Source organism: Gossypium hirsutum, chromosome A10, assembly GCF_007990345.1.
Source record: "Gossypium hirsutum isolate 1008001.06 chromosome A10, Gossypium_hirsutum_v2.1, whole genome shotgun sequence".
Classification (NCBI taxonomy): Eukaryota; Viridiplantae; Streptophyta; class Magnoliopsida; order Malvales; family Malvaceae; genus Gossypium; species Gossypium hirsutum.
The window spans coordinates 93489280-93516399 of record NC_053433.1 but is presented as its reverse complement, the minus strand read 5'-3'; the positions used below and the strand labels follow the sequence as shown (position 1 = coordinate 93516399).

The following is a 27120-nucleotide window of genomic DNA, read 5'->3' as shown; positions in this document are numbered from 1 at the left end:
CTATTATTAAAATAATAAAAAAATTTATCATATTTAATTATTTTTCAAGTTTTTTCATTTATTTGGAAAGTGCATGGGTCATTATCACGATATACCCATATGTAAAGAATTAGAGCAACATAACATGGCAGCATCAAGTGGGTTTGAAGTTCCAACTGTGCCAAAAAGCGAAAAGCAAAGTTCAAGAAAATCACAGCAACACCTTTGATTATCATTATGCCATGCCCCATCAAATTTAACAAGAGGCATAGAACAGTCAGCAGGAATTGTCTTACATCAATTTGCATTTAATCAGTTGGCTGATCAGGCGTATATGTAGTTGAGGATATCACCGTTTCTAGCTACTGGTCCATTTGATACTGGTTATAGTTGCAACTTTCCAACTATAGTTGATCAATCATCGGTACCAAAATATCGATCTCCAAACTCACCCATACCAGGTATGACACGGAACTCCCCGTTTAGTGCAACGTCAATTTCCGAAGTGACAATTTTCAAGGATGGGAACCGTTTGCAAACACAATGGATTCCTTCAGGTGCCTGAATAAAAGAAAATGAGGGATAAGTATATAGGAGGAGAGGAAACAAGAAAAGGTGGAAGTAAGGGTTGCAAGATAGTAGATGCATCAGCAGCCAACAATATGGAAAAAGCTCACAGAGATGAGGTTCAGGAATATAATGTGCGATTCTGGAACTCCTTTCTGTATGAGTAGTTCAATGGCATGGTTGGCAGAGTTCCCTACAAGAAAAGTCATCAAGGCAGGTTCTCATCGGAAGGCACATTAATAATCGAAGAATACAAAATAACATATATTTTCAGGGATCATAACATGAGTTGACAACAGATGTGTTCCTGGATTCTTAAATTTGATAGCCAGAAGAATTTCTAATTGATGATTTCTCTGTAGACTTCCTATGTTGTTCCAACTTTTCATTTTCTTCTAACCCAGCTCAGACACTTTTTCAGTCACAAGTATGGTGATATAACCATCCAGAGACCCTCCAAATTCAAGGAAAAACCCAATAGAAAATTGAACATAACAGTGTTGGATACATACCGGTATCCGATACTTACAACCAAGTCCAAGTAACATAGTGTGCAAATGCTTCAGGATAGCTTTATTTCGCTTAATCTACTTTTGCATTAGTGTAGTGACAGCAAGTACAATAAATGGGGAAGAACTATGTTGCAGAGACTTCATTTTGGAAGATGAACAAGCTTACCTGTAGCAAGAACAGGATCCAGAAGGAGGACATGCCGTTCTGAAATATCCTTAGGAAGCTTTTCATATATAAGCTAAAATATCCGAGAAAAACAATTAACAGTTAAGATTATAAGTAATACCTAACAGCATAAAGATGTCAAAAATGTTACTAACATGTTTTCCATTATCTCCATCACGGTGAATCAGAATTTTTCCAATTTTTATTCCTTTGCAACATGCACGCAAGGCATTTTCCATGCTTTCACCACTGTAATAAATAAATAAGAGAAAAACTGGTTAGTCAAACAAAAGAGAATAGCATAGAAAATCGCAACCAACCTAATTAAAACGAAATTCTAGAATCAATGCAGTATTTATGATGTACCAAATATCCAGAACAAGACAATAGAAGGAAATTCATCTTAACTTTCATCATATAGAGCAAAAGATCACTCAACACCCCATATTTTGATTAAACAAGGTCTGCTGTCAAATAACAAAAAAGGTGACCAAATCAACACCTGATCAAAAGCTAACCTTCGAACAATGGAAACACCACACAACTTTTTGCAAAAGTCAACCCCAGTGTATACGGATGCTGAAAAGAAATAGCAGCAAATTACAAATGTAAGCAGAATATTAATTGCTTTCATGATAAGACATCTTAAGAACAGCCCAAAGAAGAAAAAACCGACATAATTGTTTAACCAAACATACCTGTAGGTGTTATTACTTGCTTCTCAGTGAATGGCAAATGCCCAAGACCATGCTCCACCACCTAAATCAAATGCAAAAAAAATCCAGTTACATTTTCAGAACATTTAACAGAAACAAAGCATGTTTTATACACAATATACAAAACAGAAGGTACCAGACGAATAAGCCGATCTGAATAAAAGACAAAGTCATGCTTAGAAATCTCCTGGTCTCTAATCAGAGTATGCATTCCTCTAATCTGAACCATAAATATTACTTATGATTTCATTAAAAAATTTAAAATAAATAATAATAATAATAATAATTAAAGACCATATAAAGACCAGAGACATAAACGCAACAAATAATTACAGATTAACAGAAAATAGTTGGAAATAACTTAAAGCATACAAGTGGCATTATAAGTCTAATGGGAAAAAAGTATATGTACTTCAACAAGTTGTAATTGAAATAAGTTAAGAGATAAAACACCAGATAACCTGAAATGTTGACTGAATTACATATGCATTGGGATATATTTTGCAGAGATCATGCTGACCAAGCTTAGTGCGGAGATGTTGCACAATCAAATCAATGGCAACATGATTTTCACCTCCTCGGGGGATGATGACATCAGCATACTTCTTTGATGGCAGAACAAAACCATCAAATGCAGGCTTGACAAACTTTGCATACTGCAAAAATAACACATCACAATGTAATTATCAAAATGTTTGAAGAATTAATGCAAGGACTAAGGAGGCACATTAACCAAAAGTTCACATAAATATTTTAATGGAATAGAACGTTAAGAGAACAAGTACATATTCTGTTTCAAATCTACAAACAACACTGTTTATGTTTCCAGATTTTTATTTCAGGGCTTCAATACAACTGACATGCCATTCCAAACAAGAAAAATTAAAAGATGCAGAATGTATTCCAGGTTTTCAAGTATGAAATTACAAAGAGAATTTTGGTATGAACCAGCTTACTTGTTCAAGAACAGAGCTTACATCCCTACCCCTCTCAACTGTGTCTCGTCTTATTCTGCGAGCAAGCCTCACATCAGCATCTACAAGTAATAAATTTCCAAATAAAATAGAGAACCATTAGAAACCATAAGAGTAAGAAAGAGATACATGGTCAGAGGAAAAACAACAGATGCACCATTGTAAATATAAGTTCAAGCCACAAAACAAATGCATGCAAATTCATTCAACTAAGTGAAGCAATGGAATTCTAAGGGTAATTTATCAATGAAAACCCGTGCGGATCTAAGAACCCAAATTTAAGATTCTTTGAATATTGTATTGGCTTCTGGAAATAACCACTGATAAAATTTAATCTGCTACTAGTAGGAGCGCCTCAAGCTATTACAGCTCAGAACAGTCAGTAGTTAGCAATTAAATTCAAATGTTAATTGTAGCTTTGTTTTATACATGAGTTTCTAGATCAGCTAGGACTTCAATCACCTTTCTCTTGGTAGACATTAGATTTCTATTTTGTTTGTACCGATCTTATGTTTCCTGTTATTAAAACCTATTTTGGTTTGAGTGGTTGGCAACAGCTATAAGTTGTTTAACCTTTATAGCTATGCATGATGTTAAGTAAAGAAAGGATCTAGCAACTTAAATAAATTATAAGTATAAACATCTCTAAAACAATCATCAGAGGATACAAAGATGGTAAGGAACTAGATAAAAGAGGTCAAACCTGTGTCAACAAAGATCTTCATATTCATAAGGTTCCTAACACACTGGTCATGGAAAACAAGAATTCCTTCCAAAATTATGACATCAGAAGCATTCACCTGGCAATGGTTAAACAAAGAACAAACCCATATAAGCTTGCCAACTTATTGCATTATCATCAATGGATTTAGATATTTTACAAAGCCATAGAGAACTCAATAATTAAAAGGACAAAGAAAAGGAAAATTCAAGTGTAAGCATTAGTGCATTACTTAAAAATTGAAACAGACATGGCCAAAACAACTATTACAAGTTCTCAACTGAATACACGTAAATTTTTGAATCATCATCATGCAAATTTCAACAACAAACTAACTAACTACCTGTCGAAAACTATTTGAAGATCGTTGATGACGTTTAAAATCATAGATTGGGACCTGAACAGATTGACCATCTTTGAGCTTCTCAATACAATCCAGAAGCTGCTCGGTATCAAAAGCATCTATAAAAACCAAAAAAACCAATGCATGATAAAAAACAATAGCATCCAATATAAAAAGGAGACAACAAAATTCAGCGAACAATATTAATATACCAGGATGATCAAAATTATACTCGTGCACGCGTTTTAACTCTTCAGTAGTTAAACCACGGTAAAATGAATCCTTCATCCATAAAGAATAGAAATATGAGCAAACAGTTTGGTAAATTTCAGTTATAAGATGAACAAATTAACTTGAATTTGAACCTGATTGACAAGAACAACACGGTGATCGTGAAGCTGTTGGATAATCATATCGCAGACTGTCGTCTTACCAGAAGCAGTACCTCCTGATACCCCTGCACAATTACAATATAAAAAATAAAAAGCTTCCTGTAATTTAATTTTAACTAATCATATTTTCAGAGCAAAAACAGCGAAAACAGCTAATTACAGCAAAAAGAAAAAACAGTTCAAAGAGAAATGTTCTATTTTCTTTGTTTGTGTAGAAGAGAAGTGAGGAATACCGATGACGAAGGGCTGACGAGGAGCATTGGCATCAGAAAATGCGGTGGAGGTGGCGGTGGCGGTTGGGCTACGGAGGCCAGAGAAATGAGGCCCCGATGCCTTCTCCATAACGTAATCTATGGAGGTCTTCTCTTTTGGCATCGTTAAAATGGGGGGAAATTTCGAACCTGAAAATATCGAAAAATAATAAAGAAATAACTAGAAATTCCAACTCAACAGTTGAATCAGATATACGAAGTAAAGAGAGAATGTGCCAATGCTGTCTTCTCTATCTATCTCTCTCACTCAAAAAGTTTAAAACCCAAACTAAACTATTAGTTAGTTCAAGTTTGGTGATTCAGCTTTATATGATCAACAAACTTCCGATTCGGGAGAGGTTTAAATAAAAATTTTAGATTAGTTTTGTGATTATTATCTAGTGTTTTAAAGTTAACTGAGTAAAATATAAAGTTATTAATAATTTAATATCTTAAATGTAATTTATCCTAATTATTAAAAGCTAAAAGAAAAAGAACAAAAAAAATTTGGTTAAAAGTAGGAAAAGGAATATTAAACAATAAGAAAATAAAAATAAAAATTTGGTTAAAATAGTTTGCGGTAACGTACAACTAATGTTATTAAATTGGTCATTTTAACTTCAAAAAATTATAAAATAATTATTAAGTTATTTGAAAATTTTTATTTAAATTACTAAATTATTCGAAAGTTTTAATTTAAACTATTGGGCTGTTAAATTTTTTTTTAAGTTCAACTAGCGAGCTTCAGCAACAATTCAATGATTAATATGGTGGATCAATATCTATTGGCGAATATAATAACATATCTTAGATTCAAGTCGATCTGATGATTAATGTTCGAGATCAGAGAAGAAAGCTTTCAATTGCTACAAGTAATGCAAACAGAGAAGACTATACAAAACAATTTTAAAAGCCTAGTGACACAACTATATATTATATTTCAAATAATTTATACATATAGTAGATTCGTATATGACACAGGTAAGAAAACTATGTAATAACATAGTAATCTTCGCGCGGATATTTTAAAAATATTTACCTCGTACAATATAAGTTTGAATTTAAGTAAAAACATCTCCTTGGAATGTTCCTACAAAATAATTTAAAAAATTTTCTTTTGACAAAATATTGTTATTGTTTACAACAATAGTCATTTATATTTTAATTTTATGTATAATATTATATGTATATATTTTTTAGGACTATTTTTATATTTTAATTTTAAGTCATTTATAACTTGTAAGTTTAATAAATTTTTTATAAGTATTTTATTAAAGATAATTTATAACTTGTAAAATCTTCCTTGTATGATAGTGAGTAATAATATTATCAGTGTCTTTCACATATAAAACTTTAAAATTAAAAGTACATAATTCATTGTAACATCTAATTCTCCTAGGTACCGATTCTAAACTTTTATTAGTAAGAAATTGTTTAACTGCCTAATTATCAGTTTTTATGATAAAATTTTCAGGGCTAAATATATAAGAAAAGTCTTTATTCCTTCTTTAATAGCTAATAATTCTTTTTCATATATAGCATAATTAATTTCATTTGGTTTAAATTTACCTGAACTATATCCACATATTAATTTTTTATTATTAGCTGTCTTAGCTTTTAAAATACATCCCCAATAATTTGTGATGCATTTTTTTTAGAATTAATTTATCACCTTTTTTAGATAAATAAACTTTTGGAATATAATTTATTTCTGATTTTAAATTTTTTATAATTTCTGAATCTTTTTTAGACCAGATAAAAGATTTATCATTTTTTAATTTTTCATATAACTTACCTATTTTTTCAGATAAGTTAATAAAAAAATTTCTTCCATAATTAACTATTCCTAATAATATGTCATTACACAACCCAAATGGCATTACTCTCTATTGATAATAACCATTAGGTGCACTAAAAGCTGTTAAAGATTTAGATTCATCGATTAGCATGATTTGCCAAAATTCTGATTTACAATCAAATTTACTAAAACATTTTGCTTGTTTAGTCTGATTAATTAAAACATCCTTTATTGGAATAAAATATCCATAAAAAATAATATTTTGATTTAATTTTTTATAATTAATTATCATCTTAACTTTTCCTCTTTTTATTTCAACATGGTTCCTTACCATAAAAGCAGAACTAGAATGTGGACTATTAGTTGTTTCTATTAATCCTTTGTCTAATAATTCTTTGATTTGTATATCAAATTCATCTATATCCTGTTTAGTATAGATCATAGGTTTTACTCTAATAATTTTATTGAAATTTTCCAATTTAATTTCACAATATCTAGGGCTATTTTGCCATAATTTCAGTGGTTCTTCACTGAAATTATTTTCTAATATTTTAAACAACCAATGAACTGTTTCTAGTTGTTTAATCTGTTCTTTTCTTGGTGGTATAAAATTTTTATCACACACAAATTTATGATTATCTACTAAAGATATTTCTACAGAAGTCTTTTCTGCAGATAATATTATTAAATTTTTATCTATAGAAAATGGTAAATGTTGATATATAAAATTATTTCCTAATAATATGTCTCCATGCATTTCAGGAAAACATAATATTTTAGGAATAATAAATCTGACATTATTTGTGTAAATTGAATAAAATATTAATATGTTATTTATTTATAGATATTTTTTATAAAATTATTATAATTTATCAAAATTATTTATTAATAAAATTATATAATCTATTTTATAATATTTAATTAATAGTGTTAAGATATTTTCTGTAGAATAAAATTATAATGATATATTTTAATAAAATTATTTATCTAATTAATTAGATAGGAACTCCTAAAATCTTAAGGACTAACTTTTACTCTAAAAATAGAATTTTGTGGCTATTTTGATAAAAAAAAAGAGACCAAGATAGTGTATCTAGTTATATATTGTCAAAAATTAAATTATGTGATATTAGATATTTAGAAGAATTTTCTAAAAAATTTCCTCATGAATATCAAAAATAAAAAAATGAAAATATAAGATTTTGAAAAAACCAATATTTTTATAAATTATCACCACCATGGGATGAAATTTGCATACAAAAATATACAAATTATCTAGAAAAACATAGTAAAAAAGCTGGAGTAGAACCAAAAAAATATAAACTCTATAGGTAATAGAATAAATTTTACAAAAGAAAGAATAATTTTACATTGCTTATAAACTTAAGCTTCTAAACAGGTTAAAAACAAATTAAGTGCTAGACATTGTACTAAAATTTTAGAAAATGAGTGGGAATTTGGATGTAAACCAATTCGTCATAATACTTATAAAAAACATAGAAAAAATAAATAGAAGATATAAGTTAGTTAGATGGAAATTAGGAAATAAAAAATATACTAGTTATAATAAAAAGGAAAAAATTGTTAGAAGAAAAACTTCTAAAAAATTTAAAAAACAAATATGTAAATGTTTTATATGTGATGAAGAAGGTCATATAGCACCAAATTGTCTTAACAAAAGAAAAAATGTAAAAAAAAAAAAAGATTAGAACTCTTGAAGAACAAGATTTAGAAATATGCTTAGAAAAGAAATAAATCTTAAAGAAATATTATATGAATTAATATCAGAAACAGACTCTGATTTAGATAATGAAGAATATATATTTATGTTTAATGTAGGAAGTAGTTCTAAAAACCAGTTAGAATAAATTCCTAAATCTGAACAATAGGATATAAAATTAGAAATTTTAATTGGAGAAAAAAAAAGACTTTTCTGATGAAATGATAGAAAAAATAAATAAAAATCATATTTCTAAAGAAGAAAAATATAAAATATCTAAATTCAAAATATGGAGTCAAAGACACATAGAAAAAATTAGTGGCAATACAGTCGCTAAAAATACTAGAGGAGGAGGATTAACAGAAATTCCATTATTTACTAAAGATAAAATAAAAAGATTTAGAAAGAAATATCCTCAAGTTAGATATATACATTTAGGTATAATTATGATAACAATTAGAGCTTTATTTAGAAAAGGTCATGATATACCTATAATAGCAGTTTTATTAGATAAAAGATTTAAAAATCTAATAAAAGCACTTATTGGAGGTATTCAATCTAGTTTACATACGAGAGTAATAGGATTTAAAGTTAAACCAAATTACTTTATATCTATTACAGACCCTCTAATAGAAGAGTGTTTATTTTTAAAAATTCAAACAAAAATTTTTGAAATAAATGACTTAGCAGAAGATCTAGCAATAAGTTGGACTTCTATTAATGAATATACTAATACGGCAGAAGTAAAAATTAAAGAAATTAATAATAAAATTATTGGACTTTTTGAGCCTAATAAATTTACTACAGAAATACAACAAAAATTATTACATTTAAGATGTTGTAGGCCAATTTTGGGCCTGTTTACATTACAAAAGCCCACTTATAACCTTTAACCCAAAACAAAATAAAACCTAAAATACCAGCCCAAAATAAACAAACCCTAACCCACTAACATCAGCCCAAAAACATTAACAAAAAAAGAGAACCCTAGCCTCCTAACACCTAGGTGCGTCGCACCTAGGTCTGCCACCACCATGTCAGCCACCTGCTCCACCGTTCACCGGCCTGCAAAGATCAAAAAGGAGAAGGGACAGATAATAATAAAAAATGGCATGTAACTTGGCTTTAAAAAGCCAAAACCGAAACTAAAAAGGGGACTTTTTTGTTTTTCATCAATACTAGCAGATTAAAACCAAAAACAGTGGTCTCAATAAGATCAAAGTAAGCAGATAGCATTGAATACAAACCCAAAATCTCAGAAATCGAAACTGAAAGCTAAAGGTAACTTTTTTCTCTTTTTCTTTTTTAGCCGAATCCTCCATCTATATTCGTATACACATAAATATATAATATAAATAAAAAAAGGAACACTTCTTAAAGCATATAAAAAAAGGGAAAAAATATATACCTCTTCGGATTTCTGGCCACCGCGCGCAGTGGCCAGCAACGGTGACATATGGCGGTTTGTTCGCCGGACTTTGAGTCCAATCAAAGGGCGAGAGAGAGGGATTGAGAGAGCAACTGAGTTTTTTTTTAGAAGGATAGCATGAATGAAATTTTATCAAAAATTTTTGGCTTTTATAGCCTTTTAAAACGGCAGCGTTTTGGGTACCCTCCCCAGACGCAAAATGACGTCGTTTTGGAGCTAACCCGCATGTTGATCCAACTCACTTCAAGGATCCGCGTGTTTTTCATTGGAGGGGCTAATTGCACTTTTAGCCCTTCCGCTTTTTCATGCTTCTACAATCAATTTTTTTTACTTTTAATTCGGCCCCAAAATTTATCGCGCCTTTCAATTTGACCCTAGATGATGCTGTACGTTTTAAAAAGGGGGGTTATTGCACTTTAGGCCCTCCGTTGTTCCACGCGCGTTCAAATAAGTCCATTCTTTCTATTTTTATTTCGAATTTGCCTCAAAAATTTCAATTTTAATTCAATTTCGTCCTTTTTTTTCACTTTTTCTCATTATTTTATTCTAATTTTAATATTATTTATACTATTATATTTTATTACTATTATTATTATTATTATTATATTTTTATTTATTAGCATTTCATTACTATTATTTTTACTTAATACTTATGTATATATATTGTATATAGTATTATTAATAGTTTTTTTTTAACATTATTGTTTTTTGTTAATATATTAGTATGTCATATATATTCTTTTAATATATATATTATACTCTATATTATGCATATATATTAATATTATATTATGTATTTTTTATATTATATTTTTTATATTATGTATATTTTTTAAAATATCATATTATTCATATATTTTATTATATTATGTATATATTTTTAATAACTATATTATGTATTTATTTTTAACACTATATTACGTACATACTTTTATTATTATTATTATTATTATTTTATATTTAATTATATTTTTAAATATCTCGTTTTTTTACTATTATATGTATATATATATTTATTATCATTATTATTATATTCATTATCACTATTATTAGTACTAGTATCGATATTCACTCAATATTTATATATGTATATACATGTACATATTTTTGTAGTGTGTTAATAGTTTTTTTATATTATTATCATTTCTAATATATATATATATGTTTTTATATATATTACGTATATATTTTTAATATCTTCCCGTGTAAATACTTTCAATATTATATTATGCATATATTTTTGTCTATATATATACTTTTAATACTCAATACTATTATTATGAAAATATTTCTGGTATATGTATATATATATTTTTCTTTTATTATATTATCATTATTTTTTCCTCTTTATATTATATTATTTTTACGTACATATTTTTAATCAAGTATTATATATATATATATGTTCACTACCATTTCATGGTTACATTATTACTATCACTACGTCAAAAATGCCGTAATACGACAGTTATGGAGCAACACTTTCCTAAGTGTTGGGATAGACTGGCCAAAATACGCTTTAGGCAACTCTTTCATAAGTGTTGGGATATGCAAGCCTAAAGCAACGCTTTTATAGGAGTTGGCAAAAGTCTAGTCCTAAGACGACACTTTTGGGGCAAGTGTTGGTATAGATTGGACTTTAGCAACTCTTTGTATAAGGGTTGGTATATGCATGCCTAAAGCAACGCTTAAATAAGAGTTGGCTTTGTCTAGTCCTAAGACGACACTTTTGGGGCAACACTTTCCTAAGGGTTGGGATATGTATGCCTAAAGCAACGCTTGAATAAGAGTTGGTTTTTATCTAGTCCTAAGACGACACTTTTGTGGCAACATTTCCTAAGTGTTGGGATAGACTATGTTTTGGCCAACTCTTTGTATAAGGGTTGGTATATGTATGCCTAAGGCAACGCTTGAATAAAAGTTGGCTTTTGTATAGTCCTAAGACGACACTTTTGTGGCGACATTTTACTAAGTGTTGGGATAGACTATGCTTTGGCCAACTCTTTGTATAAAGGTTGGGATATGTATGTCTAAGGCAACGCTTGAATAAAAGTTAGCTTTTGTATAGTCCTAAGACGACACTTTTTTGGTGACACTTTCCTAAGTGTTGGGATAGACTATGCTTTGGCCAACTCTTTGTATAAGGGTTGGGATATGTATGCCTAAGGCAACGCTTGAATAAGAGTTGGCTTTTGTCTCGTTCTAAGACGACAGTTTTGTGCGACACTTTCTGAAGTGTTGGGATAGACTGGCCAACATATGCTTTAGCCAACTCTTTGTATAAGGGTTGGGATATGCATGCCAAAGGCAACGCTTAAATAAGAGTTGGCTTTGTCCAGTCCTAAGACGATATATATTTTCCTAAGTGTTGGGATAGACTTGCCGACATACGCTTAGGTTAACTTTTTATATAAGGGTTGTGATATGCATGCTTAATGCAACGCTTAAATAAGAGTCAGCTTTGTCCAACACTATGCCTACACTTTTGGGCCGACACTTTCTTAAATGTTGGGATAGACTAGCCAACATACACTTTGGCCAAATCTTTGTATAAAGGTTGGTATATGCATGCCTAATGGGTTTAGGGTGTTTAGGGTTTAAGGTTTAGGGTTTATGATTTAGGGTTTAGGGTTTAGGGTTTAAGATTTAAGAGTTGGCCTAAATCCCCCAAATCATTCATCTTCTATTTATTAAAAATTAATAAATTTTATACTGATATAAGCGATTAATCTCAGATTTTTTTAATATGAACTGTATTGAGATATAAGTTTAACTTAAAGGTTTCGTTGTTAGCTTCTATATTTAGGTTTTAGGGTTTAGGGTTTAAGGTTTAGGGTTTAGGATTTATGGTTTAGGAGTTTAGGGTTTAAGGTTTGTGGTTTAAGGCTTAGGATTTTGATAAAAACGTCACAGAAAATCATTTTATTTTAAATTAAACGGCGTCGTTTTGCTCTCGGTATTCTCACCCATCATCCAATTGTCTATCATGTATTCTTTTCGGCACGTAGACAAAATTTGAAAGTAAAAATATAAAAAAATATATGTTAAAAATAAAAAATATTAAAATACTATTATTTAAAATAATTTTAAATTTTTTTAGCATATGATTGATTGTTTTTTAATTTATATATTAAATAATTTCTTATATAATTGTAAAAGAGATAATATTAATTTTAATATATTAAAATTATGATTATAGTTTAAATTATTTAAGAGATAATAGATAAACTTTATATATATTAAAATTAAAAAAATTGCTAACCCATGTATCTCTAGAGAAACAAAATTAATTAGTAAATTGAAAATTTTAGTGAATTTGTTTGATGTGATGCATATCTAATTTATTTCTTTAATTTTTTAGTGTTGTAAATATTACGGGTTTATCTTTCTTTTTTTGGGGGATTATTTAATTAATAAACATAATATTTATAGTGTTTTATATTCCAATATTAATGACTTAAAATAAATGGATAAAATGAAATGATATGTGAAATACACCAAAGAGGTATGAGTTTGAGAAAAAAAAAAGAGATACAGATAATGTGATAGTGTTATTTGAGTAACAATTAAGTTTTTTTTCAATAACATTACTTTTCTGAAATTTGCCACTCACTATTTCTAAAATAGGTTGGCTAAATGAAAATTATAAAAAAAAATTGAAACAAGTAAATTTAAAATACAACTTTGAAAGTATTGAGTGTAATAGTAAAATATATTATATTTTATAAAGTGAATAAATTCAAATTTTAAAAATAAAATTTTTGAAGTCTTGAGTTTCGAAACATACATAAAGATTATTTTAGTTACGTAAATTCAATGTTATTTTAGTTACGGTACAAGTAAATATAATGAGAATAATAATTAGGATCAAGAATGTAATTAAAACTAAAGTAATAATAAAGTAAAGTTTAATTTATAAGCAAAATCAAAATTAAAGACATGGTTGTGTTTGTGGAGACTTGATTTGTCTGGAAATACAAAGAAAACACTTCAAACAAAATAGTGTTTCAGAGTCAAACATTCCAAAGCACTCTCAAACAACTAAGTTAAGCTTCTATCTCTCTCACACAGTTTACTCCGCTCCTCTTCTCCTTTTCATGGTCTTCGCCTTTCCTAACAGGTATTTCTTCCTTCCTTTTGGTTTTTCTTTTTCCTTTTCTTTATATTTAAGACAAAACCCCAGATCTATTTGTTTTTATTATTTTCCGTTTCTCATGTTGATTCATTCGTCTTTATTTTTTTTAAAATTTTGCATAACAAAGTCAAAGATTGTGAGAAATGAAATGGGTATCCCTAAAAAGCTTGATTTCTGTGTTATTTTTGTTTCACATAGGACATTGTTGTTATGCATGAATAAGGATGGAGTAGAATGTTATGGGTATTTGCTGGTTGTGGTGGTCTTTTGAGATGGGATTTGTTATTTGATTTTCAATAGACAAATGCAAATTAAAAATTATAAACATCTTTTAGTTCTATTGTGGCGTGTTTGTGTTGATGATTGATTGAAAATTATAAACAGTAATAATCTGATTGAAATTACCTTTGTTCTGTCTGATTTCAGCATGATATATAGTTTTCATACATTTGCATCCCCTTATATATAGTTTCCAAATACTAAACAAACTGAACTAAACTTCAGGCTAGTGTAAAGGAACTAGATATTGTGATTACTGAATTTTAATTATGACCATATTTAAGAATGCAAATCAAAACTATATATATTGTGTATATGGCCCAAATGGAGCCACTGATGTTCAACTTCAGGAGGCATCATCGACAGTAAGCATTAATATTTTTCCGAAAAGAGTACAGACACCATTAACCGAACAAATACCATTGCCTAAACTGTAGAGTCCAAACAAAAACCTTAAAATGCCCCACATTTTAAATTTGTTTTGCAACACCTTGGTGAATGTTTGCAAGACTTTATTGGGACCTTCCAAAATAGTTGATTGCTTTATAATTTCAGGGAGGGAAATAGTCTCATTGATGTACTGGCTAGAAAGGGCAGCACTCTTAGTTTGCTTTGTAAGAGACTTTTCTAAAGACTATGTTTATCTATGTCGAGCTTTATGCTCCAGTTTGTTAAAGCTGATATGGGTGGTAGTGTTATGTTTAGAGCTGCTTTTTAATTTATTAATGAAGTACCAAAAAAAGTGAAATCATTGATTAATTCATTAATTTGCATGTTTTAAATTAAAATTTTATCAACTTATAATTAAATTTCAACTTATATAAATAATAATATTTTATAATCAATTAATAGCATAAACATAAAAGTAGTAATAAATCATTTATAATACAAGATAAAAATATTATGCATAAAATAATAAATGATAAAACATATTTGCCCTTCTTAATTGAGCTTGCCTCATATGAAGGTTTTTTGAGCTACGTTGTTGATGGTATTATTTTTTTGAATTTTTCAGGCTAAATTAAAGATCCCGAAGCATGAATAATGGCATATACTTTTTACAATAATTGAGATATAGTTTGATATAACCAAAAGGTTAGTTAACCTTTTCTTTTCTTTTCTTTTTCTTTCTGTTTTTTAGATTTAGGTTTAAAATTTTTCTATCTTTGTAGTTTGGACTATTTTATTTAGGAATTTAGATATTATTTGTCATAAATTTTAATATTATTTAATTATCATAAAGATAAATTTTATTTATTTTAATATTTAAATTTGTTATTTTATTTCTGGATTAGGTAGTTCTAGTTTAGGTTAGTTTACCAGAAAGCCCATCTCTTTTCACACATGAACCTTATAGTTAGGCATTCATAGATACTCTATTTTAATATTAATTACTTTAACAGATGGTGGATAAAAGTTGGATAGATGCTCCAAGATTTAGCACCAATCACCTAGCTGGAATAGAAAGATTTCTATCATTTACAATTGGAAAATCACTTTCTAACAGAAAAATATATTGTCCGTGCCATCGTTGCAATAATAGGATATTGCACGAACCACATATTGTGGGTCAGCATCTTCGTCTTTATGGTATAATAAAAGAATACAAGCATTGGATTTTTCATGGAAAATCCATTGAAAGAACATCGGTGCAAATCGACCAAACCATGAGAACTTCTCCGTCAATTTGTACGTTGTCACAAGATAACGAAGCCGATTTAAGAGATCTCATAACGGATGCTCTAGGTATCAACATCCCAACTCTTAATGAGAGTTTTGACGGAGTTTCAAGCGAGTTTTAGAATAATGGTCGGGAGTATGATGTTAATAAGTCCCAAAGGACTGCGGAAAGAGCAAATACTCTTCTAGATGATTGTGATATTCCACTGTATCCCGGTTGTGTCAAGTTCTCATGCGTCTCATTCCTACTTCGGCTTTACCACTTCAAATCACTTTTTGGATGGTCAGAAAAATCTTTGACATGTTTATTAGAGTTTTTAAATGAGGCATTTCCAGATGGAAACACAACCCCGACTACATACTATGAAGCAAAGAATAAGAATTCTGCACCAAATCTTATGTACGTGAAGATTGATGCATGCCCAAATGATTGTATGTTATATTGGGGCGATGCTAGTAAAAAGATCAGTTGTGATGTTTGTAAAAGCTCAATGTGGCAATCTTCTAATAAGTTGGATGCAGATGAACAAGTTGATGGTAGTTGTCGCCGTCCTAAGCCTGCCAAGGTATTACGGTACTTTCCTTTGATTCCTAGACTTAAAAGATTATTTCAATCTTCCAAGACATCACAATCCATGAGATGGCATAAAGAAGGACAAACCAAAGATGGTATATTGAGACATCCAGCAGACGATTCTGCTTGGGATGCGTTTGATAAGAGGTTTCCTGATTTTGCATCTAATCCTCGCAATGTTAGGCTAGGTTTGGCTAGTGACGAATTCAATCCATTTCGAACAATGAGTACAAGTCACAGTACATGGCCCGTACTTCTTATTCCTTATAATTTGGAACCTTGGGCATGCATGAAACAATCATCACTGATACTCTCAATGGTTATCCCTGGTGAAAAAGGACCTGGCAACGACATTGATGTCTACATGCAGCCTCTAATTAAAGAGTTGAAGCAACTGTGGACAGGAGTTGATGCTTTTGATTCATCAGCTTCCAAATCTTTCACTTTACGGGCTTGTCTTCTTTGGACAATCAATGATTTCCCAGCTTACGCCAATCTTGCAGGGTGGAGTACAAAAGGTCAGGTTGCTTGCCCAATATGTGCTGAAAAAACTGAATCTCGATGGCTACAGTATGGTCGGAAGTTCTGTTATATGGGTCATCATTGATGGTTATCAGCTGAACACCCATTTCGAAAACAGAGTCGTGAATTTGATGGAACTATAGAGTTTGGGGTAGCTCTTATACCACAATCTGGGGAAGATATCTTAAGGGAAGTTGAATGTGTAAATTTTATTTACGGAAAAGCTCGAAAGAGGGATAAAGAAGAACTAGATGAAGGGTTGATAGAACTTGATGTAGACGAGGGGTGTAATTTGGTTAACAACTTTGAAGAATTGGTAGAGGGAGGTGAAACAAATCTTATAAATCAAGACAGGACTTTATGGAAGAAAATGAGTATATTTTTTGACTTGCCTTATTAGCGTTACAATCTACTTCGGCATAACTTGGATGTCATGCACATCGAGAAGAACGTATGTGACAATATCGTTGGCACCCTTCTTAATCTATCACGCGGTGGTAAAGATAATATATCAAGGCACGCAAGGACCTACAAGATATGGGCATCAGAAGTTATCTTCATCCAAAAACGAGAAACGGGAAATAGTATCTTCCGCAAGCATGTTACACTCTTGCATCAAAGGAAAGAGATATTTTTCTTTCCATTTTGAAGAACTTGAAGGTACTAGATGGTTATGCATCAAACATATCTCGATGCGTGAATTTGAAAGAGCACAAGTTGAGCAACCTTAAAAGTCATGACGGTCACATTCTTATGCAAGATTTGCTTCCTATATGCTTAAGAGGAGTTGTAGAAAAGAAGGTGCTAAGTGTTATTACAAATCTATCAGATTTCTTTAAGAGATTATGTGCAAAAAGTCTTGATCCACAAGAAGTTGATCAACTTCAAGTACAAGTCGTATTAACACTTTGTGAAACGGAGAAAATATTTCCTCCAAGTTTTTTCACAATTATGACTCATTTAATTATTCATTTGCCGATGGAGGCTAAGCTTGGTGGACCTGTTCAATACAGGTGAATGTACCTGATTGAAAGGTATATGAAATATATCAATAAAATTTCACAATACTTTATTTTTATTATTTTAATATAGAATATAATAAGTATGTAAAAATAAATGTATGTGATGTAGGTATCTTATGGGATTGAAAGCTTTGGTGCAAAATAGAGCTTATCCCAAAGGTTCTATTGCTGAAGGGTACATAGTTTCAGAATGTCTTACATTTTACTCCCGTTATTTTTCTGATGTTGAAACTATATTTTCCCGTCCTCCAAGGAATGATGGATATATTCAAAAATGGTACATTTTCTCTTCTAGAAGACGTCCAATTGACACCATGAACACAAAGATATTGGACATGCGATCTCTTGCACAAGCAAACCGCTATGTTTTATTGTATAGCGATAAGTTATCACCATATCGTCAGTGAGTTTCCTGAAGAAAATCTTGTCATTCGATTCTTTTTTTTAACCAATAGACAAATAAAGTTATCACAAAATTTGTATACATTTTGACAACATTTTTTCGCAAATTACTGAATATATTATAGGGAACTTTTGGAGTCTGAGCGAGCTATTTATGGTGGCATTCAAATTAGTAAACGCACAGAGGACAAATGGTTGGTTGAAAAGTTCCCAATATGGCTTGCGAAATAAGTAAACTGTCACTATTAAAATAATTTAGTCAAATATCTATATAATGAGAAAACATTGTAGAAATTTGATCATAGAATAATAGTTAATTGATTTCCTACTATATGGTTAGATTCCAAAGATGGAAGTTGAACAAGTTGATGCTGATGTAATTGCTCTTGCTTGAGGACCACATAAGGTGGTTTCCACATATGATGGACTTATAATTAATGGTTTTAAGGTCCATACTAAAAAAATTGAGCAACATCGTAAGACTCAAAACAGTGGCATGATGGTTTTTGCTGACGGGAGAAACTATTATGGCAATTGCATTGAAATTATCGAGCTAAACTATTATGAAAGGTTTTGGGTTATTATGCTTAGATGTGATTGGGTGAATATTAAATCTCCTAGAAGTATGAAGAAGGATGCTAATGGTTTTATTATGGTGAAATTTTCTAAGCTTATCCATACAGGGAATCGTGATTCGGACGATCCGTACATACTGGCTTCTCAAGCGAAACAAGTATTTTATGTTGAGGATGGCAAGAGTGAAGGATGGCTCCATGTTATCAGAGTAACGCCAAGAGATTTGTTCAATCTAGGCGTTGAAACCCCTGTAGAAGATGATGAATATCCGCAGTGTAATAATCATATTGTAACTTAATAATTTTAGTTTTAATTTGAACAAGAATGATGTTTTGAAGTGCAAAGATTTAGTATAATTGACATTTTTAATGCAGTATAGCAGAATGAATTTCCCCTGTTTCTCCTTTTTCTATTTTTCTTTATTTATAAATTTTTAGAGTTCAATTTGCTGTTTTATTCAACCTGTTAATTCTCAAAAATAGTTGACTTTTAAAGTTTCATTCTTCTTTCATCTTGGTTCTGGTTAATCTGCTTTGCTCCATCTTACTCATAGGGGTAATGTCTATAATGATTTAGCAAGTCTGCATAATTTTTTTGATTGTTCTTGACGCAATTGAATCAATCGATTCCTCATTGTATGCATGGTGGATTGGTATATATATTAACTGAGTTAGATTTTTTACAAATTCACAAGCATGTTTTTCCTCCTTGTGTTACATTTTAATGGTTAATACTTGAACTGTGCCATAAGAAATATCAGGTGGTAGAAGGGAGGCACTTGAATCTGGAAGAACTCATGTGGTTAGGCCCAAAGGTAGGCACCAAGCAACCGTAATTTGGTTACATGGCCTTCGTGATAATGCTTCAAAGTATTGCTTTTTAAAATTCCTACTTTTAGTTTTTGGGAAATAAATTTAACTTTACTTTCTTAACATCAGTAATTTAACTTAGTTTCTCTTAGGAAAATAAAACAATTTAATTTTCAAATTTCGCATTTCTCCTAAAGTGTCAAATACAAAAGGAAGAAATATTATATATGTATATTCTATTTGGTAGGTGTATGCATGTCTAGCTCTTCCCTTCCCTGAGCAGATTTAGCTTGCCTTTGATTCTTTTTAAAACTCAAGTATAGATTTTGATAAGACTCCATTATTCCGGCCATAACCCACCTAAAAGTTTCTAACGATTAAAGCTTCAATGAGATAGAGAATGACAGTATGTATTATATAATATTATAAACTGAATTAGCAATGGATTTTGATGTGTTATTTATCTAATTTATTTATTTAATTTTGGTTCACATCCCATTGATGTGCATCAAATGTTGTTGATGTAAAAAAACGGAGAAATCAAATATCTTAAAGCCATCTTCTTCCCTGTAAGAAAGAAACATTAAAGAAATCAAATACTTCACAACTAGGGTACATAGTAAATTTTGTTATGGTATTTCATTTTTTAAGTATAAATTTAATTTATTTATGTGAGGTACATATTACTAATCATATTATAATTTGTTTAAGTTTGATGTGTTATTTGTTAATTTTAATTTATTTATAAAAAATAATTTTTTGGTTATTATTTTGAAAATTGAATAGAATATAAATTTATGTAAATATTCAAATATTTGCTTCTCTTTTGTTGTTTTGTTGGATATTTCCTTGGGCTGTTTTATTTTTGGGTTGTTTTTATTCAAATATGCAAATTTATTTACCCTTTTTGCTTTTTTTTGTTTTGTTTTAATAGAATGCAGTACAGATTCTCCATCTTTTGACAAACCCTAAAATCTAAAATAAAAAGTAAGTCTTGCTCAGTTTACAGTAGGTTTCAAGTTTCCTGGGAGTAGAAAGTTTAAAATTCATATTTTCCCGGTTTTTCCTCCTCCTCAAAACTTATGATTTTCTTTTCAATGCTGTGCTGGGTGCTTCGTCGTTAATCATCAACTGTTTGTTTTCTAGGAAAATGATTGGCAAAAGGCGAACATTAAAAGGTGTACGATTCTCTTCGAGGGGCTCTTCGACAGGTTCGAACGCCTTGGGAAGTGTTGCTACCGATAGTCAAAGCACGGGAGATGAAACTCCAACTCAATCAGTAGAGGGAGTACCTGCAACTCTGGATGGTACATCCATTGGCTTCTGTTTGTTTTCTAGTTTTCATTTTGTTCACAATATACAGAGAAACAGGTAAATTTCGGCTTTAACTTTGTGTTTGGTTTTTTGCCCCACTGATCTTTCTATTTGTTTTTTGTTTTCTAGTTTACTTGCAATTACTGTTTTATTCAAATATCTAATGAAATTTGAGCTTTACTAATTTTATTTGATTATGATATATATTTTCCCTAGGTATAACAAAAGTGCAAAACTGTTATAAATTTTGAAAATTTCAATCTTTAAACTAAAAGTGTTTTTTTGTTTTTCTTCATTTATCTTCCTAGAAATTGCAAAATTTTAAAACATAATAATTTAAGTCGGTAATTTTACTTATTAAAGTGTTTTTAAAGCATTTGCTATTTAGAATAAGATAGTATTACAAATATTTGATACTTTGATGTCTATGCATTAGTTAATATTTGATGTATGAATTATATATAAAGCAGAGTGAGTTCAATTTTTGCATGTTCTAATCCGTTCAATACTTTATCCTTGTCTTTTGAACCGATTCACTCTCAAGTTTTATTGCTTTAAAGTAATCTGTTGAAATGGATTTATTTTATACACAAAGAAAGGATAGAAGTAAATAAAATGTAGTTGATCTTGCAAACATACATATGCGTATATAATTTTCCAGTTTGCAATTAAAACTATATGTTTGATCTTACAATTGAATGTTTTGCTCTGTGCTTCACGTTCGACCAGTTAGTGTTGCATTTTTAACTTCCAAAAACTCCGTTTCATCTTTTCTCTAATTGAAATGTAATTGATAATACTGTAAAAGTAATTCCATTGCATTAAAATAAAAAATGTGACTTATAGTGTCGAAGAATTTTACATTCTCGAATATAGAGTTAGAAACCTTATAGTCTAATGCTAACATTTTTATTTGTTAGTTTGGCCTCATCGTAATATCAGCTACGTGAGTAATTTTGTATCTTAAAATACTACATTGGTGGTGGAATTAATGAAATTTCTTTGAACTAAAATAATAGAGGAATGGTGAATGGTGAGAGCATAAGTATAAGATATAATTTACAAGCAGTGGTAAAATAAGAAAAGAAAAGGTATAGCTGTTTCAATGTAGATAAAGAGAATAATAAATAAAGAAAAGGTATAGCTGTTTAAATGGTGAGAGCATAATTATAACATGAACGTATTATGTGTTTTTTATGATAAATAAAATCTTTTATTATGCTTTTATATAATTAAGAGTGGTTTTTTTTCTTTTTTACATATACACAATTTGCTTCTGTATTGTATTTATTTTTTCACATTGATACATAATTTTTTTCAATTTTCATATCTAAAATATAATTGTTACTTTTGACAGAGACTACTAAGGGTACTAAGAGAAAGTGAGGGCCTACAAACATGAAAGACATATGGAATCTTCAACCTGGAACTCGTATAGTAGTAGATGCCAACCAATATGGCCAGCCTATTGGGAAGGAAGCGTCCAAATTGGCTGAATTTCTCGGTACAATTGCAAGGGCTGGTTCTATATGTCCTTTAAATACAAAACATTGGAAACATCTTCCTAAATATGTGTTGGAAAACATATTGGCAATCGTTCATGTATGTAGTACATAACCATTTTCTAATTTAATGTATTGCAATAATTTTGCATTATTTGAAATTGTATGTAATGAGTACTTGTTACATTATTTTGTTATACGTGTAGGAAAAGTTTGATCTCTAAGGTAAGGTGGAGGACTCAGACATCCTCTCACATGTTGGAAAACTTTAGAAGGAGTTTAAATCGACTTTGAAAACTAGATACTAAAAAAAGATGGTCCAAGAAGGTCGACCGATTCAAGAAATATACGAAAACAATCCTCCTGGTGTGCATGATGATCAATGGAACTGGCTAGTGGAGCGATGGGGAACACCACAAGCTGCGGTATGCACTTTTATTAGATTAAATGTCCCATTTTTCCTACTTCCACTTACGATATGATCAAAGTAGTGCATAAATGCATGATTTGTTGAATGAGGCATAATAAACTTAGTTTTCCTATTACTCTCATATTTTTTCTTATTAATTTAAACAATAGGCACAATCAGAAAAGATGAAAGAATCCCGAACAAAGGTGCGTTATGCACATACTGCTGGTCGTACGGGATATGCAACCGTCAATGCACAGTTTGTAAGTATTACATATTAATAAATATGTAACTTATATTAATTATTCTGTGCTCGTTGGTGAATAATGTTAACAACTATTGTTTTGTTGTATAATAGGCTAAGAATGAAGGCCGTGAACCCTCGCATTTAGAGCAGTTTAGATTTCAACATTTGCGCAAAGATGGGAGTGACAAATTGAGTAGTGAGGCAGCACAACAAGTTTATGTAAGAAATAAATGGGTATTATTTATTTATTTATATTTATTTTTTTTTCAAAATAGATTTTTTTAATTAAAGATAACTGTAGGATGAAGCATGCAAGATGGTTAAAGACTCTATGCCAACACCTGAGAGTTCTTTCACACCTCAAGATAATACTGAATTAGAAAACGAGGTCTATACACAAGTGTTTGGCCCTGAAAATGATGGAAAAATGTTGGGATATGGATGTGGGATGACCAAATCCAGGTTGTTTGGCTATGGGTCAGTTACCCGAGGAAGCCAATCTACATCGTCCATCAGTACAATGATTGAAGAGATGAGAGCTAAACATGTCCAGCAAATACAAATAATTCAAGTCGAACAAGCAGTTCGAGAGAAAACTCTACTCGAGGAAGCAGAATCTCAATTTCGTATGGAGGCTGCAGAGCGAGAAGCTCATTTGATAGCTGAGGCAGAAGAAAGATTTATGAAATTAACTGAAATTCGAGAGGCAAAGTTCATGGAAATGTTGGATGCTCATGATAAAAAGTATAAGGCTCTCATCGATGAGTGCATGGCAAAGGGAATGTCAAGTAAGTACAAGGTTTTTCATAATAAGCATAGTAATTAAGGTGACTATTTTATAACTAGATTGCCAATAAGTTTGTTAATGGTTTAATAGACATTGATTGTTGTAATTGAATGCTATGTTCTTATTTGATGTCTTCATTGCTTGCTCAACTAATAGTTAGTGGATGTACTGATGAAAACTCTTTATTTAGCTTCAATTTATGGTTCTTTGGTTAATATTAAAATATTATTCTCATGTATTTATCTAACTTGTATAAATAGAAAATGTACATTGCTATTTTTTCAATTGAATTTCAAAGTAGCGGAGTTGATGATAAAGCCTTCAGTTCGGATGATGATGAATGAGGCTTATTGCATATTATGTATTATATATATATGTTATAGTGGTTGATGAATCCAATTGTCTCATAATTTTTTGGTGTCATCGGAATCAAGTTGACAACATGTTGCAGCCTATTGACTGCTTTTATTAGGATTTTGTATAATTTTTTATGTATGTTCGCAACATGTTGACAACTTCTATTAGAATTTGTATATAAATTACTAACTGCATTATTCAATGATAATTTGTATTTATATGATCATTTTATATTAATTAATTGTTCAATTAATATTGACTCAAACTTTTCCACACCCAATACATACAAATTTGCTCATATTTCACCAAAATAGGCTCTTAAAAATCGGGGAAAACGTCGTAAAAAATAATCATACATGAGGCAAAGATCTATTCCAACATTTTCAAGTTGCATTGGAAAAGGTCTATCCTAACTTTTTTAGGGTTGCTGTAAACAGGTCTATTTCAACATTTTTAACGTTATCTTAGACAGGTCAATCTCAACCTTTGCTAAAAGTCGCCTTAGATAAGATATATACTAATGTTTTTAAGGTTACCTTAGAAGAATCTATCGCAACCTTTTTAACGTTGCTTTAAACAAGTCTATCCCAACCTTATTTTAAGGTTGCCTTAGACAATGTCTATTCTAACATTTTTAAAAGGTTGCCTTAAACATGCCTATCCCAACCTTTCCTAAAGGTTGCCTTAGACAAGATCTATCTCAACTTTTTTAAAAAGTTGCTTTAGATAAGGTTTATACCAATTTTTTTTAAGGGTTGCTTTAGACAAGGCATATCCCAACCTTTTTACGGTTGCCTTAAATGAGTCAATCCCAACCTTTTAAAGGTTGCCATAGACGGATCTATCCCAACTATTCTTAAAAGTTGCCTTAGACAAGAACTATACAAACCTTTTTATAGTTGCCTTATACAGGTTTATAACAACATTTTTCAAAGGTTGGTCTTAACTAGGTCTATACCAACCCATTTTAAAGGTCGGCATTGACTAAGACTTTCGCAACTTTTCAATAAGCGTCGGCTTATGTTGACTTATACCGACGTTTTTTCAAAAGTGTTGCGAAGCCTGTACCAACTGCACTATATACAACCTTTTTGGAAGCGTCGGGAGAAGCGTCGCGAAGCCTATGCCAACCTTTTTTACGTCGTCTTAGGTCAAAAAAAGTGTCGCATTAGGGCATTTTTTACATAGTGTATTGTTATCATGTTTAAATACCATATGCATTATTATTGCTTTATACTATATTATTGCATGAATATTGTTAATGTTTTATATATTATCTGTTTCGTATATTCTTAACTTTTCATTATTTGTCTGTCCCGAATTTAGCATAGTATTTCATACCATAGTGCAACATCAATTTTAGTTTTCTTTTACTTTTATTTGTTCTATCTAGAAATATTTTTGTTCATGTCTTTAAATTAATTTCAATAAATAAGGCAACGTGCCGACTTAACATTAAGTCGTTGATTTCATCGCTATGTTGGGTGGATTTCGTCGGCTCATGTTAAAAAATGAACGCCCTTCTCAAAAGAAATTGAAATTTTAAAAATTCTCGTGTGTTGATCGGATCACGATTAAAATTTAAACTGAACTCGTATTTTAGAAAATTAAGACAATACATGTTTAATAAAGATACCAATTTTGGGCGTCGCGAGGGTGCTAATACCTTCCTCGTGCGTAACCGACTCCTGAACCCTATTTTCTCTAGATTTTCGCGTAGACCCAAATTCGGCCTTCATTTTTGTTCAAGAATAAGTGTTCTTCACTAAAAAAAATGATTTATTAGGTGTCCGATCACACCTAGAAAAAAGATCGGTGGCGACTCCTTTTCTCTTTAAAACCGAAATTCCATTTTCAAAATTTCAAATAATCACCTCAATTAGTGACCCAAAGCAAAAATTGTTACGTCGCTACATAAGAGATTCATCGATACCAAGAGACTGAATGATAGATAGAATAAGTAGTGCTAGTACTTCAAAACGTCTAAGTACTATAGAATATATGTCATCAGAAGATAGATTATATTTTAAAAATAATGCTATAACAAATACAAATGATAATTTAGTTTTACCCTCAAATACTCAAATAGAGGAAGATGAAGATAATATTAGTATAAGTTCAACACCAATAGGACTGAAAACAGTTCATATACCTGTCTTTCCAACTGAACCTAATAGTAATTCTAGAAACACTAGAATGGAAGAAATTCAAACTTCAACAATTATTCAACAAATGAAAATTGGAAATAGAGATGTTATTATATTTTCAAATTTCCAACCCAGAAAATATTATACATATATTGATTATATAATTATAATAAATTTTTTTTAGAATACTACTTTATATTAATGTTGTAGCAATATTTTTTAAATTTTATTTGTCGATTAGACTAAAGGAAACAAAAATTCTTCACTATATTTTATTGAAATTTTCAACTAAAATTATTTGCATGCATTTAATTTTTTGTTTTAATTATTATTTTATACTTTAAATTTAAGTATATTTTTTAAGTTGTTTATATCTCTTAAACATTATATATTAATATTTTTAATTAATACATTCTTATTTAAATAATAATAGTTTTATAAAATACAATATTAACCCGCGCATCACACGGGTAGAAAACTAGTTAAATAATTAGAAAAAGAACTAAAACTAGTTAACATTTATCTAAAATAGTTATCAATATAATTAGGATAAACTATTAAAATAGTCAATTTTGTTTGTTATTTTTGTTTGTTTCTAGTTACAATTTAGTCACTTATGTTTGAAATGTTACGTTTTAGTCACTTACGTTATTGTGTTGTAATATTCTAGTTATTTAGCCGTTAATTACCGTTAATGATGTAATAGTAAGTTGACCTGATATGTTATATCGTCATTTCAAACGAAAATTTTAGGTTAAATTCTAAAATTTGTCCCTATATTTTTTTTTGA

At 30.1% G+C, this 27120-nt stretch overlaps 2 protein-coding genes across 4 annotated transcripts; one reads left to right on the top strand and one right to left on the bottom strand.

The window, feature by feature from the left end:
* Nucleotides 1-180: 180 nt before the first annotated feature.
* On the bottom strand, nucleotides 181-4951 carry LOC107896719 (uridine kinase-like protein 1, chloroplastic). 3 transcript variants are annotated; one of them, XM_016821981.2, is made up of 14 exons: nucleotides 4604-4951; nucleotides 4344-4435; nucleotides 4191-4260; nucleotides 3979-4097; nucleotides 3618-3714; nucleotides 2897-2976; nucleotides 2402-2596; nucleotides 2077-2160; nucleotides 1923-1983; nucleotides 1743-1803; nucleotides 1380-1473; nucleotides 1225-1297; nucleotides 657-739; nucleotides 181-540 (listed from the first exon to the last, which is right to left on the bottom strand). In XM_016821981.2, the coding sequence occupies exons 1-14, from the start codon at nucleotides 4743-4745 to the stop codon at nucleotides 394-396; spliced, it is 1398 nt and encodes a 465-aa protein (XP_016677470.1). In that variant the 5' UTR covers nucleotides 4746-4951; the 3' UTR covers nucleotides 181-393. The 3 variants fall into 3 exon arrangements, with proteins under 3 accessions (XP_016677470.1, XP_040934970.1, XP_016677471.1); XM_041079036.1 differs by having other exon boundaries at nucleotides 3979-4260; nucleotides 4604-4946; XM_016821982.2 differs by lacking the exon at nucleotides 2077-2160 and having other exon boundaries at nucleotides 4604-4945.
* A 10698-nt stretch (nucleotides 4952-15649) lies between these two features.
* On the top strand, nucleotides 15650-18187 carry LOC107895533 (uncharacterized). Its single transcript, XM_016820797.1, has 6 exons — nucleotides 15650-15728; nucleotides 15975-16759; nucleotides 16877-17074; nucleotides 17159-17308; nucleotides 17410-17771; nucleotides 17890-18187. The coding sequence occupies exons 1-6, from the start codon at nucleotides 15650-15652 to the stop codon at nucleotides 18185-18187; spliced, it is 1872 nt and encodes a 623-aa protein (XP_016676286.1).
* The last annotated feature ends 8933 nt before the right edge of the window (nucleotides 18188-27120 follow it).

Bases quoted from the DNA above. Each gene is read 5' to 3' on its own strand.
- LOC107896719 (XM_041079036.1), bottom strand. From the start codon at position 4,745: ATGCCAAAAGAGAAGACCTCCATAGATTACGTTATGGAGAAGGCATCG. The intron at 3,715-3,978 runs GTAGTTAGTTAG...AACCATTGCCAG, and splicing joins CTTCAAATAGTTTTCGACAG to GTGAATGCTTCTGATGTCAT. The intron at 541-656 runs GTGAGCTTTTTC...TCTTTTATTCAG, and splicing joins TATTCCTGAACCTCATCTCT to GCACCTGAAGGAATCCATTG.
- LOC107895533 (XM_016820797.1), top strand. From the start codon at position 15,650: ATGAGAACTTCTCCGTCAATTTGTACGTTGTCACAAGATAACGAAGCC. The intron at 16,760-16,876 runs GTTGCTTGCCCA...TTTCGAAAACAG, and splicing joins GGTGGAGTACAAAAGGTCAG to AGTCGTGAATTTGATGGAAC. The intron at 17,309-17,409 runs GTTATCTTCATC...TCCATTTTGAAG, and splicing joins ACAAGATATGGGCATCAGAA to AACTTGAAGGTACTAGATGG.